Source organism: Ranitomeya imitator, chromosome 2 (genome assembly GCF_032444005.1).
Source record: "Ranitomeya imitator isolate aRanImi1 chromosome 2, aRanImi1.pri, whole genome shotgun sequence".
NCBI classification, from domain to species: Eukaryota; Metazoa; Chordata; class Amphibia; order Anura; family Dendrobatidae; genus Ranitomeya; species Ranitomeya imitator.
Window position 1 is genome coordinate 269,208,057 of NC_091283.1, and position 11,838 is coordinate 269,219,894.

The 11,838-nt window shown below is 43.5% G+C and overlaps 1 protein-coding gene across 2 annotated transcripts; it reads right to left on the reverse strand.

The window, feature by feature from the left end:
• Positions 1 to 1,044: 1,044 nt before the first annotated feature.
• LOC138667381 (allergin-1-like) lies at positions 1,045 to 11,206 on the reverse strand. 2 transcript variants are annotated; one of them, XM_069755610.1, is made up of 5 exons: positions 11,096 to 11,206; positions 10,916 to 10,945; positions 6,771 to 7,046; positions 1,701 to 1,979; positions 1,045 to 1,560 (listed from the first exon to the last, which is right to left on the reverse strand). In XM_069755610.1, exons 1-5 carry the CDS (start codon positions 11,136 to 11,138, stop codon positions 1,433 to 1,435), a joined length of 756 nt encoding a protein of 251 aa, XP_069611711.1. In that variant the 5' UTR covers positions 11,139 to 11,206; the 3' UTR covers positions 1,045 to 1,432. The 2 variants fall into 2 exon arrangements, with proteins under 2 accessions (XP_069611711.1, XP_069611710.1); XM_069755609.1 differs by having other exon boundaries at positions 6,771 to 7,049.
• Positions 11,207 to 11,838: the final 632 nt, after the last annotated feature.

Below are 11,838 nucleotides of genomic sequence, written 5' to 3' on the forward strand. Positions count from 1 at the left end.
GGAATTATAATTATCAAACGCCTTCCGTCGCTGCCAGTTTTGCCCAACCAGCTCAGAACGCTTTGCTGCCACCAGCTCCTATTACCATGATTAATAGCGGGTCAGGAGCCAACCCAATCAGTAGCGTGATTTACTTCAGAGGCCGTTGGAGGTACGCTTTAGAGCAAGCAGAACGAGACTAGTAAATATTATAGCTTTTACTCCAAAAAGATTAGGCAGTGTTTACAAAAAGTATAAAAAATGATATTACAAGCTGAGACAATCATAGTATGTACAGAACAATTACAAAATAAAAGGGATTAAAGATGAAAATAAACTTACATTTGTGTTACGTCATTCCATGGTAAGCCATGCGGCAGGGAGGAGGAGGAGCATATGTCCCAATGCATCAGGCACAGTATCTGCTAGGTGACTTTCCAGGCCAAGACAGACAGAGGGAGAAAGACAGAGCTCTAGTCCCGCCTCTGTGTCTTATAGCTGTGCTCAAACTTAAAGGGAATCTGTCACCCCAAAATCAACGGTGAGCTAAGCCCACCAGCATCAGGGGCTTATCTATAGCATTCTGGAATGCTGTAGATAAGCCCCTGATGTATCCTAAAAGATGAGAAAAAAAGGTTAGATTATACTCACCTGGGCGGGCCGTCCGATCCGAATGCTGTAGATAAGCCCCTGATGCCGGTGGGCTTACCTCACCCTAGATTTTGGGGGTGACAGATTCCCTTTAAGGCACTCCCACTGTGCTGACCTCACTGGGTGGTTGGGGAACTCCCATTTCTGAACAGTTATGAAATACTCTATTACCCATATCTATTAGGGTGAACCTCGTAGAAGAAAAACAAAATTATCATTATGCTCAGCATTACATGGGGGTTCATTTAAGTATAAACACAAAGCGGATACATGACCTGCTTACGGAGAAATCCATTCCTTGGATTTAGTTGGGTTTGGCTCCTAGAGATTTCACTGGGTTATAGATCTATCGGTGGACATTCGGAATATGTAACTTTTATATCTTATTCACTAATTGGGGTCAAGTTATGCCCTACTATTTTTTAAATTAACAAAAGAGCACGTTTCCACAACTGCCTTCAGCCAGCTTAGGGCCATAAACTACTCAGTGGGAGGCTGCAAGCATTAGTATTACCTTGCACAGAGTGTGTAGTGAGTAGGAGCTGGGAAGGGGTCAAAAAGCCCACAGTGTGTGTCTGTAAAGCCATGGAACCTTCTAGAAGTATACTTAGAATATGGCATATTTATATTATAGTGGCACTGTCATATAGTAGTCTGCCACTCCAGGTAGCACAGACTTGTCACTTCACTACAGCCCGATACATTTTAGCTTCCATCAGACTGTCACTGAGATTAAGAGAACAGGAGAACGACAAGTGGGAGGAGCTGAGGAACGGTGACAGGACCGTCATCATAGACGTCATTACCCCGGAGCCACTTTCTCTGGCTGTCGGCAGGAATACGCCATCATCTGCACCGTCAGGGTCAGAAGCAGGAGGTTAATGAAGATGAGGAGCCGGATACCGAGGAGGAGCCAGGGGGAGGTGGGTCCTGCAGAGAGAGGATCAGCGGTAACACAGAGCCAGAAACATGTACATCCCCCGCTGCCACAGGATGGGGGGCTGCCCTTGTACAGGCTTCTCTGTGATCTGTAACCACCACCCCAGAAACCAGGAGCCTCCGATCCTCACCGGATAACACAAAGCTGAACTGATCACTGAGCATAACTTCGTAGTCACTACGGTTAGCAGCACACGTGTACGGTCCGAGGCTGGGAACATTGTGGATCCTGGCGTAAAACGTGGCGCTTCTCTCTTTCCACACGGTTGCTGAGCTGATGACTGCGTTACCGAGACGCAGCGAGTAAGTGATCGGTGGAGATCCAAGGGCAGAACTACAAACTATGGGCTCCATGCTCCCGTTGGTGGTGAGGAAAGAGTTAACGGTCACGTGCGGTATTGAAAGTTTCTCTAGATAAGAAAAGAAGATTCAAAAAAGTCTCATAACATCTCAAACACTCCGCCATATAGTGTTCTACACATCCATACATAGGTATGTCCAGCTATCGCCCAATATCGCAGCTCCCATTTGCTTCCAAACTCCCGAAACAGCACGCCCACACTTAACTTTCCTCCCACCTCTCATCTAACTTGCTCTTTGACAATCTACAATCTGGTGTCCGCCCCCACCGCTCAACTGAGACAGCTCTGACCAAAATCACTAACAACCTACTTACAGCCAAAGCTAACGGACAATACTCTGTACTCCTCCTTCTAGACCTGTCCTCTGCTTTCGACACAGTTGACCACTGCCTCCTACTACAGATCCTCTCATCCTTTGGCATCAAAGACCTCGCCCTATCCTGGATCTCCTCGTAGTTTTCCAACCGAACATTCAGCTTCTCCCACTCCCACACTACCTCCTCATCCCACTCTCTCTCTGTTGGAGTCCCCCAAGGCTCTGTTCTAGGACCCCCTACTCTTCTCAATCTATACACTTGGCCTGGGACAACTCATAAAGTCTAATGGTTTTAAGTACCACCTTTATGCTGATGACACTCAGATCTACCTTTCTGGCCCAGATGTCACCTCTCTGCTGTCCAGAATCCCGGAGGGTCTATCAGCCATGTCCTCCTTCTTCTCCTCTCGTTTCCTCAAACTCAATGTGGACAAATCTGAACTCATCATCTCTCCTCCATCCCATAGATCTTCCTTACCTGACCTATCTATCGCAATTAACGACATCACGCTTTCCCCCGAACCGGAAGTCCACTGCCTCAGAGTGACTGTTGACTCTGCCCTGTCCTTCAAACTGCACATCCAAGCTCTCTCCACCTCCTGTCGCCTCCAGCTCAAAAATATCTTCAGAATCCATCCTTTACTCAACCGTCAATCTACTAAAATGCTTGTGCATGTCCTCATCATCTCCCGCCTTGACTACTGCAACATCCTTTTCTGTGGCCTCCCTGCTAACACCCTTGCACCTCTCCAGTCCATCCTTAACTCTGCTGCCCAACTAATTCATCTCTCTCCTCCACTTCCCCACTCTGCAAATCTCTTCACTGGCTCCCATTCCCTCAGCGTATCCAGTTCAAATTACTAATACTGACCTACTAAGCCATCCATAACCTGTCTCCTCCATATATCTCTGAACTAATCTCCCAATATCTTCCCTCACATAATCTCCGCTCCTCCCAAGACCTCCTTCTCTCCTCCACACTTATCTGCTCCTTACCCAACCGCCTCCAAGACTTCTTCAGAATATCCCCCATCCTCTGGAATTCTTTGCCCCAACACGTCCGACTATCAACCATATTCGGATCTTCAGAGGGAACCTGGAAATCCATCTCAGGAAAGCCTACAGCCTGCACTGACCCCGCGGCCTCCTCATCACTACCAGACATACCGCCTCACCAACACCGGAGCTCCCGAAACCCCCCAACCTATTGTCTTCTTCCCCATAATCCTGTAGAATGTAAGCCCACAAAGGCAGGGTCCTCGCCCCTCTGTATCAGTCTGTAATTTTTAGTTGGCTTACTGTAAGTGATATCTGTAATTTGTATGTAACCCCTTCTCATGTAAAGCACCATGGAATTAATGGTGCCATATAAATAAATAAATAAATAAATAAATAATAATAATAATAATAGGGGGCAGTATTATAGTAGTTATATTCTTGTACATAGGGGCAGTATTATAGTAGTTATATTCTTGCATATAGGGGCAGTATTATAGTAGTTATATTCTTGTATATTGGGGCAGTATTATAGTAGTTATATTCTTGCATATAGGGGCAGTATTATAGTAGTTATATTCTCGTACATAGGAGCAGTATTATAGTAGTTATATTCTTGTACATAGGAGGCAGTATTATAGTAGTTATATTCTTGTACATAGGGGGCAGTATTATAGTAGTTATATTCTTGTACATAGGAGGCAGTATTATAGTAGTCATATTCTTGTACATAGGAGCAGTATTATTGTAGTTATATTCTTGTACATAGGAGGCAGTATTATCGTAGTTATATTCTTGTACATAGGAGCAGTATTATCGTAGTTATATTCTTGTACATAGGGGCAGTATTATAGTAGCTATATTCTTGTACATGGGAGCATATTATAGTAGTTATACTCTTGTATATAGGGGCAGTATTATAGTAATTATATTCTTGCACATAGGGGCAGTATTATAGTAGTTATATTCTTGTACATAAGAGGCAGTATTATAGTAGTTATATTCTTGTACATAGGAGCAGTATTATCGTAGTTATATTCTTGTACATAGGGGGGCAGTATTATAGTAGTCATATTCTTGTACGTAGGAGCAGTATTATTGTAGTTATATTCTTGTACATAGGAGGCAGTATTATTATAGTTATATTCTTGTACATAGGAGCAGTATTATCGTAGTTATATTCTTGTACATAGGGGGCAGTATTATAGTAGTTATATTCTTGTACATAGGGGGCAGTATTATAGTAGTTATATTCTTGTACACAGGGGGCAGTATTATAGTAGTTATATTCTTGTACATAGGAGCAGTATTATAGTAGTTATATTCTTGTACATAGGGGCAGTATTATAGTAGCTATATTCTTGTATATAGGGGCAGCATTATAGTAGTTATATTCTTGTACATAGGGGGCAGTATTATAGTAGTTGTACTCTTGTACATAGGGGCAGTATTATAGTAGTTATATTCTTGTACATAGGAGCAGTATTATAGTAGTTATATTCTTGTACATAGGGGGCAGTATTATAGTAGTTATATTCTTGTACATGGGGCAGTATTATAGTAGTTATATTCTTGTACATAGGGGGCAGTATTATAGTAGTTATATTCTTGTACATAGGAGCAGTATTATAGTAGTTATATTCTTGTACATAGGGGCAGTATAATAATGGTTATATTCTTGTATATAGGGGCAGTATTATAGTAGTTATATTCTTGTATATAGGGGCAGTATTATAGTAGTTATATTCTTGTACATAGGAGCAGTATTATAGTAGTTATATTCTTGTACATGGGGCAGTATTATAGTAGTTATATTCTTGTACATAGGGGCAGTATTATAGTAGTTATATTCTTGTACATAGGAGCAATATTATAGTAGTTATATTCTTGCACATAGGGGCAGTATTATAGTAGTTATATTCTTGTATATAGGGGCAGTATTATGGTAGTTATATTCTTGTACATAGGGGGCAGTATTATAGTAGTTATATTCTTGTACATAGGGGGCAATATTATAGTAGTTATATTATTGTATATAGGGGCAGTATTATAGTAGTTATATTCTTGTACATGGGGCACTATTATAGTAGTTATATTCTTGTACACAGGGGGCAGTATTGTAGTAGTCATATTCTTGTACATAGGAGCAGTATTATAGTAGTTACATTCTTGTACATAGGAGCAGTATTATAGTAGTTATATTCTTGCACATGGGGCAGTATTATAGTAGTTATATTCTTGTGCATGGGGCAGTATTATACTAGTTATATTCTTGTACATAGGGGGCAGTATTATAGTAGTTATAATCTTGCACATAGGGACAGTATTATAGCAGTTATATTCTTGTAAATAGGGGCAGTATTATAGTAGTTATATTCTTGTACATAGGAGCAGTATTATAGTAGTTATATTCTTGTACATGGGGCAGTATTATAGTAGTTATATTCTTGTACATAGGAGGCAGTATTATAGTAGTTATATTCTTGTACATAGGAGCAGTATTATAGTAGTTATATTCTTATGCATAGAGCAGTATTATAGTAGTTATATTCTTGTACATAGGAGGCAGTATTATAGTAGTTATATTATTGTACATAGGAGCAGTATTATCATAGTTACATTCTTGTACATAGGGGCAGTATTATAGTAGTTATATTCTTGTACATAGGGGCAGTATTATAGCAGTTATATTCTTGAACATGGGGCAGTATTATAGTAGTTACATTCTTGTACATAGGGGCAGTATTATAGTAGTTATATTCTTGTACATAGGAGCAGTATTATAGTAGTTATATTCTTGTAAATAGGAGGCAGTATTATAGTAGTTATATTCTTGTACATAGGAGCAGTACTATTGTAGTTATATTCTTGTACATAGGGGCAGTATTATAGTAGTTATATTCTTGTACATAGGAGCAGTATTATAGTAGTTATATTCTTGTACATGGAGCAGTATTATAGTAGTTATATTCTTGTACATGGGGCAGTATTATAGTAGTTATATTCTTGTACATAGGGGGCTGTATTATAGTAGTTATATTCTTGTACATAGGGGCAGTATTATAGTAGTTATATTCTTGTACGTAGGAGCAGTATTATTGTAGTTATATTCTTGTACATAGGAGCAGTATTATAGTAGTTACATTCTTGTACATAGGGGCAGTATTATAGTAGTTATATTCTTGTACATAGGGGCAGTATTATAGTAGTTATATTCTTGTACATAGGAGGCAGTATTATAGTAGTTATATTCTTGTACATAGGAGCAATATTATAGTAGTTATATTCTTGTACATAGGGGCAGTATTATAGTAGTTATATTCTTGTACATAGGGGGCAGTATTATAGTAGTTATATTCTTGTACATAGGGGCAGTATTATAGTAGTTATATTCTTGTACATATGAGCAGTATTATAGTAGTTATATTCTTGTACATAGGGGCAGTATTATAGTAGTTATATTCTTGTACATAGGGGGCAGTATTACATTTGATATCCTTTTATTTGGGGCTGTATACTACACTTACCCTGCAGTATGAAGGAGAATCCCGCACTGTATGGCGAATACTTCAGGCTGTTGTTTGCTTTACATTTATAAGGTCCCAGTCTCGTGTCATCGTAGATGGTGACATTGAAGGCGGCCTCTCTCTCCTTTGACACTGTCCTTTTACCCACGGTCGTCTGATTGAGGAATAAGGTGTAAGTGATGGGGAGAGATCCGCTCCTGCAGACGCAATGAATCGTCTCTATGTCCCCGATCATCGTGTCGACAGATATCACCATCAGCTCCGTCTGTGACAAAACTTCTAGAACACAGATACACATTAGATAACAGCACCTCCTAGAGATACAGGGGGTCAAACTTGCGCGACGCGGATCTTAAAACAAATGTAAGGAGATGGACATACTGCCCATGTTGCAGCTTGAAGATATGAGTATTGTTGTGATATATAATTTTTATTATGACATGCAGTATTAGTGTTAGATTATATTCTGCCCGACAGTAGGGAGAGTTTGGATCAATATTTGGGACTAGCCCAAAGTGGGAGGGGATAAGGTGAAGAGACAGAACCAGTTTCCTGTCAGGAAGCTAGATAGCAGACCTAAGGTGCCAGAAGCAGACCTAAGCAGACCAGAATGTGCCAGAAGCAGACCTAAGGTCTGACTAGTCAGCAGAGATGCATGACGTGGGTGTTCCTGACGTGAGTGGAGACTGAGACAGTGGATAGCGAGATCCGGAATAAAGAAATGAGAAGTGACATAAAGACAGAATGATGCACTGGAGATGGGTCCAGAGACAGGACGCCTAGCCGTATGGCCTCGAGTGGTAAAAGACACTAAAGGGCACAAAGGATCATCCAGCTCTCCAATACCTAAGGGAGTGTCTTATCTGGAAATGCTAACCCAGAATATGCGGTCTCCGCAACGGTAGGGTAAAGTGGAAGGAGAAGACCAGCCGAATGATACGTGATGAAGGAGGCGTTGGTAAAAATGGGGATAGAGTGCTTAAGAAGACCCCACCTAGTGAAAGAAGGAGTAGGGAAGGAAGAGGCAATACCGCTTGGCCTGGCGGAGCCTGAAGTAGAGCCAGAGGGTCGAGACGGATGTTGAGCCTGTGATCTTAGCCTGGTTCATGGCCCATGGATGAACCAGGTGACTGGAAGCCTTAAAAGCCCAGACGCCAGTGAGTTTTTCGCTGATCCCCATAGCAGACCCCACCCCTGGGAGAGCACCCCATATCACTGAGGCACGGTGCATCACGTCTGGGTTGAAAAAGGAGGAAAGAATGGGTGCAAGCCTAGTTTGATGGCCTCAAGGGTGAAGCTCTTGTGAGGTATATAAAATGTGGGAAGGTCCTATTCTTCGACCGGAAGAGAGGATACAACTTTCTGGAAGAGGAGTGCACCAAGCATACGGTTACATGAATGCTCATTCAGTCCAGCAGAGTCCCTTCTCCTCTCATTCCCAGAGTCTGCAGCCCGGAGAATGGGTGCAGTTCCTTAAAGAAAATGGCCCACAGGGGTGGTTTGCGGTGGCTGTCTCCAGGGTGAAGATGGGGCCGGAGATCAAAGAATAGCCAGCGGCAGCGCAGCCCCAGATGGAAGCTCCTGTTCCTAGAGCCCTTATTCCTTAATTCATCGGGGCTCAAATGGAAGAAGACATTAGGGGGGCAACCCCAAGTCTCCAAAGTTCCTCTGTGGAGCTAGGGGCTGCTGGTCACAGTGGCCAACCCAGCTGCTGTTTATGTGACCCAGCTGCATATGTACAAGAGGTTGGGTCAAGATGAAAAACCTGGGTCTGAGCAAGGTCAGAGGAAGACCAGTGAGGAGAAAGGAAAAGGAAGTCGGGAGCTGCAGGAAGTCCAGGTTGTGCCCATTGCACACTCGTGTCTGGATCAGTTCCAAAGTTCCAGAAGGATCAAGTCCAGTGGACCTATGGTCTAAAAGCCCGGGACTCCAGTAACCAGATAACCACGGATGGCTGAATTTGTTGTCTCTCCCAGTTTTGTTGCACTCGTTGCACTTCCCCTTGTTGGATTGAGAGGCATTGCAAGAGCGCAACACAGAATGTGAGATGAAGAGTGTCCCGGGCGGGAGTTCCAAGGCATCAGAGAGCTGAGAAGCAAAGTACCAGCCATATTGAGCAGTGGTTGCCCTCATAGAACTGTTGAACATCTGGTCCTGGCCAGCCGAAGTCACCGGTATCATGGGGGGAAAAGGGAACATGGGACAAAGAGAGTGTCCCGGGCGGGAGTTCCAAGGCGTTAGCGAGCTGAGAAGCAAAGTACCGGCCATATTGAGTGGTGGTCGCCCTCATAGAACTGTTGAACATCTGGTCCTGGCCAACCGAAGTCACCGGTATCATGGGGGGAAAAGGGAACATGGGACAAAGAGAGTGTCCCGGGCGGGAGTTCCAAGGCATCAGAGAGCTGAGAAGCAAAGTACCAGCCATATTGAGCAGTGGTTGCCCTCATAGAACTGTTGAACATCTGGTCCTGGCCAGCTGATGTCACCGGTATCATGGGGGAAAAAGGAACGTGAGATGAAGAGAGTGTCCCGGGCGGGAGTTCCAAGGCGTTAGCGAGCTGAGAAGCAAAGTACCAGTCATACTGAGCAGTGGTCGCCCTCATAGAACTGTTGAACATCTGGTCCTGGCCAGCCGGTATCATGGGGGAAAAGTGAACGTGAGATGAAGAGAGTGTCCCGGGCGGGAGTTCCAAGGCGTTAGCGAGCTGAGAAGCAAAGTACCAGTCATACTGAGCAGTGGTCGCCCTCATAGAACTGTTGAACATCTGGTCCTGGCCAGCCGGTATCATGGGGGAAAAGTGAACGTGAGATGAAGAGAGTGTCCCGGGCGGGAGTTCCAAGGCGTTAGCGAGTTGAGAAGCAAAGTACCAGCCATACCGAGCAGTGGTTGCCCTCATAGAACTGTTGAACATCTTTTCCTGGCCAGCTCAAGTCACCGGCATCATGAGGCCTGTCAGACGCCCCTTTCGACAAAGTCCACATGCCCAGTGAGGATTCCCACCTTCCTGTAATGTGCCGGGACATAAGAGGCAAGAACCTCACCCACGGCTACCGCCAGAGGCCACTTTACACAAGTATCCAGTTTCTGTTGTTATCTCCCCTCCTTCCACCAAAATCTAATAGATAACAGACACCGCAACATCATTTTCAGCCAATCACGGAGCCTCTGTGTCTGGGCTCTTCTGTGATTGGATGATACAGGATCTATGTGGCACTCTGCAACCACAAACTCTTCAGTACCTTCTATCACCGAGGATTTCATCATTACTTCTAGGTGACCAAGGATGTTACTACTGACCAAAGCCCTATCCCAGACCACCAGGGATGGTACCACTAACCAAAACCCTATCGCAGAGCTTCAGAGATGTTATCACTAACCCAGCTACTACCTTAGACCACCAGAATTGTCATCATGAATCTATTGATTCCCCTAGACCACCAGGGATGTTACTGTTAACCCTTCTACTACTCTAGACCCGCAGGGATGTCATCATAAACCCTTCTACTACCCTAGACCACCAGGAATGTTATCATAAACCCTTCTACTACCCTAGACCACTAGGAATGTTATCATAAACCCTTCTACTTCCCTAGACAACAAGGGGTGTCATCATAAACCCTTCTACTACCCTAGACCACCAGGGATGTTATCATATACTATTCTACTACTTTAGACCACCAGGGATGTTACCACAAACCCTTCAACTACCCTAGACCACCAGGGATGTTATCATTAACATTCTACTACCCTAGACCACCAGGGATGTCATCATAAACCCTTCTACTACCCTAGACCATCAGGGATGTTATAATATACCATTCTACTACTTTAGACCACCAGGGATGTTACCACAAACCCTTCAACTACCCTAGACCACCAGGAATGTTTTCATTAACTATTCTACTACCCTAGACCACCAGCGATGTTATCATAAACCCTTCTACTACCTTAAACCACAAGTGATGTTATCATTAACCCATCTACTACTCCACCAGGGATGTTATCATAAACCCTCCTACTATCCTAGACCACCAGAGATGTTATCACTAACCCTTATACTACCCTAGACCACCAGGCATGTTATTACAAACCCATTTTATACCCTAGTCATTGTCATGGACAGACAATATAAATGTGGACGTACCGGGAGCCGTCTGTCCCTCGATGACACTCACTGAAATGAGGAGAGGAGACGTTAGTAGGGGCCATGATTACACGACTATAAATCCCTCTAGCTTTTGGGAAACTACATCTCTCAGAATGCTGGCATGCTGAGAGTTGTGGTTTCCCCATATTGTGACTAGTCAGATCTGTGCATCAGGACCTGTTGCACTCGTCCAGAAGATCAGGAGGAGCAGGATCCACATCGTCCGTCTGCTGGATGTCACCGGTTTTGATACCCGGGAGAGGAAGCGTCGCTCACAGGGAAGTTGTGTGTTTCTTCACCACACCGGAGCTGCGGTCACAGCTAGATCTCGTGCTTCACCTAAGAAGGTAACGGGCGGCCATTAATTACAGCACATCATCTACCGTGGCGCAATATATGGAAATTTCATGGCGGATGTAATCTGTAATATACGTCACTGTGGATGGTGCAAACTTTAGAACCGGATGCTGCTCCACGCTTGGTCCAGGGTCTGTGGGTCCAGTTGGAGTCTATTCCACACGTATTGACACATTTTTTCCACACAACTCTCCATTAATATTCTTGGATACAGCACTGTGAACAGCCTGCTTCTTTAACAATGACCTTTTGTGGCTTCCCCTCCTTATGGAGTGTGTTAGTGACTGCCTTCTGGACATCTGTCAGGCCAGAGTCTTCCCCATGATTGTGGAGCTACTGAAACAGACTAAGTGACCTTTATAAACGCTCAGGAGCCTTTGCAGGTGTTTTCTGTTAATTATTCTAATTTACTGAGAGAACGACTTTTGGGTTTCATTGGCTGTAAGCCATAATCATCAACATTAACAGAAATAAACACGTGAAATCGATCACTCTGTGTGTAATGACTATAGAATAGATGAGTTTCACTTTTTGCATTGAAGAACTGAAATAAATTCACTTTT

Excerpts from the sequence above, each read along its gene's own strand:
- LOC138667381 (XM_069755609.1), bottom strand. The coding sequence starts at position 11,138 with ATGTGGATCCTGCTCCTCCTGATCTTCTGGACGAGTGCAACAG. Across the intron at positions 10,946-11,095 it reads CTTCTGGACGAGTGCAACAG|TGAGTGTCATCGAGGGACAG; the intron begins GTCCTGATGCAC and ends TCCTCATTTCAG. Across the intron at positions 1,980-6,770 it reads ATTCTCCTTCATACTGCAGG|AGAAACTTTCAATACCGCAC; the intron begins GTAAGTGTAGTA and ends TTTCTTATCTAG.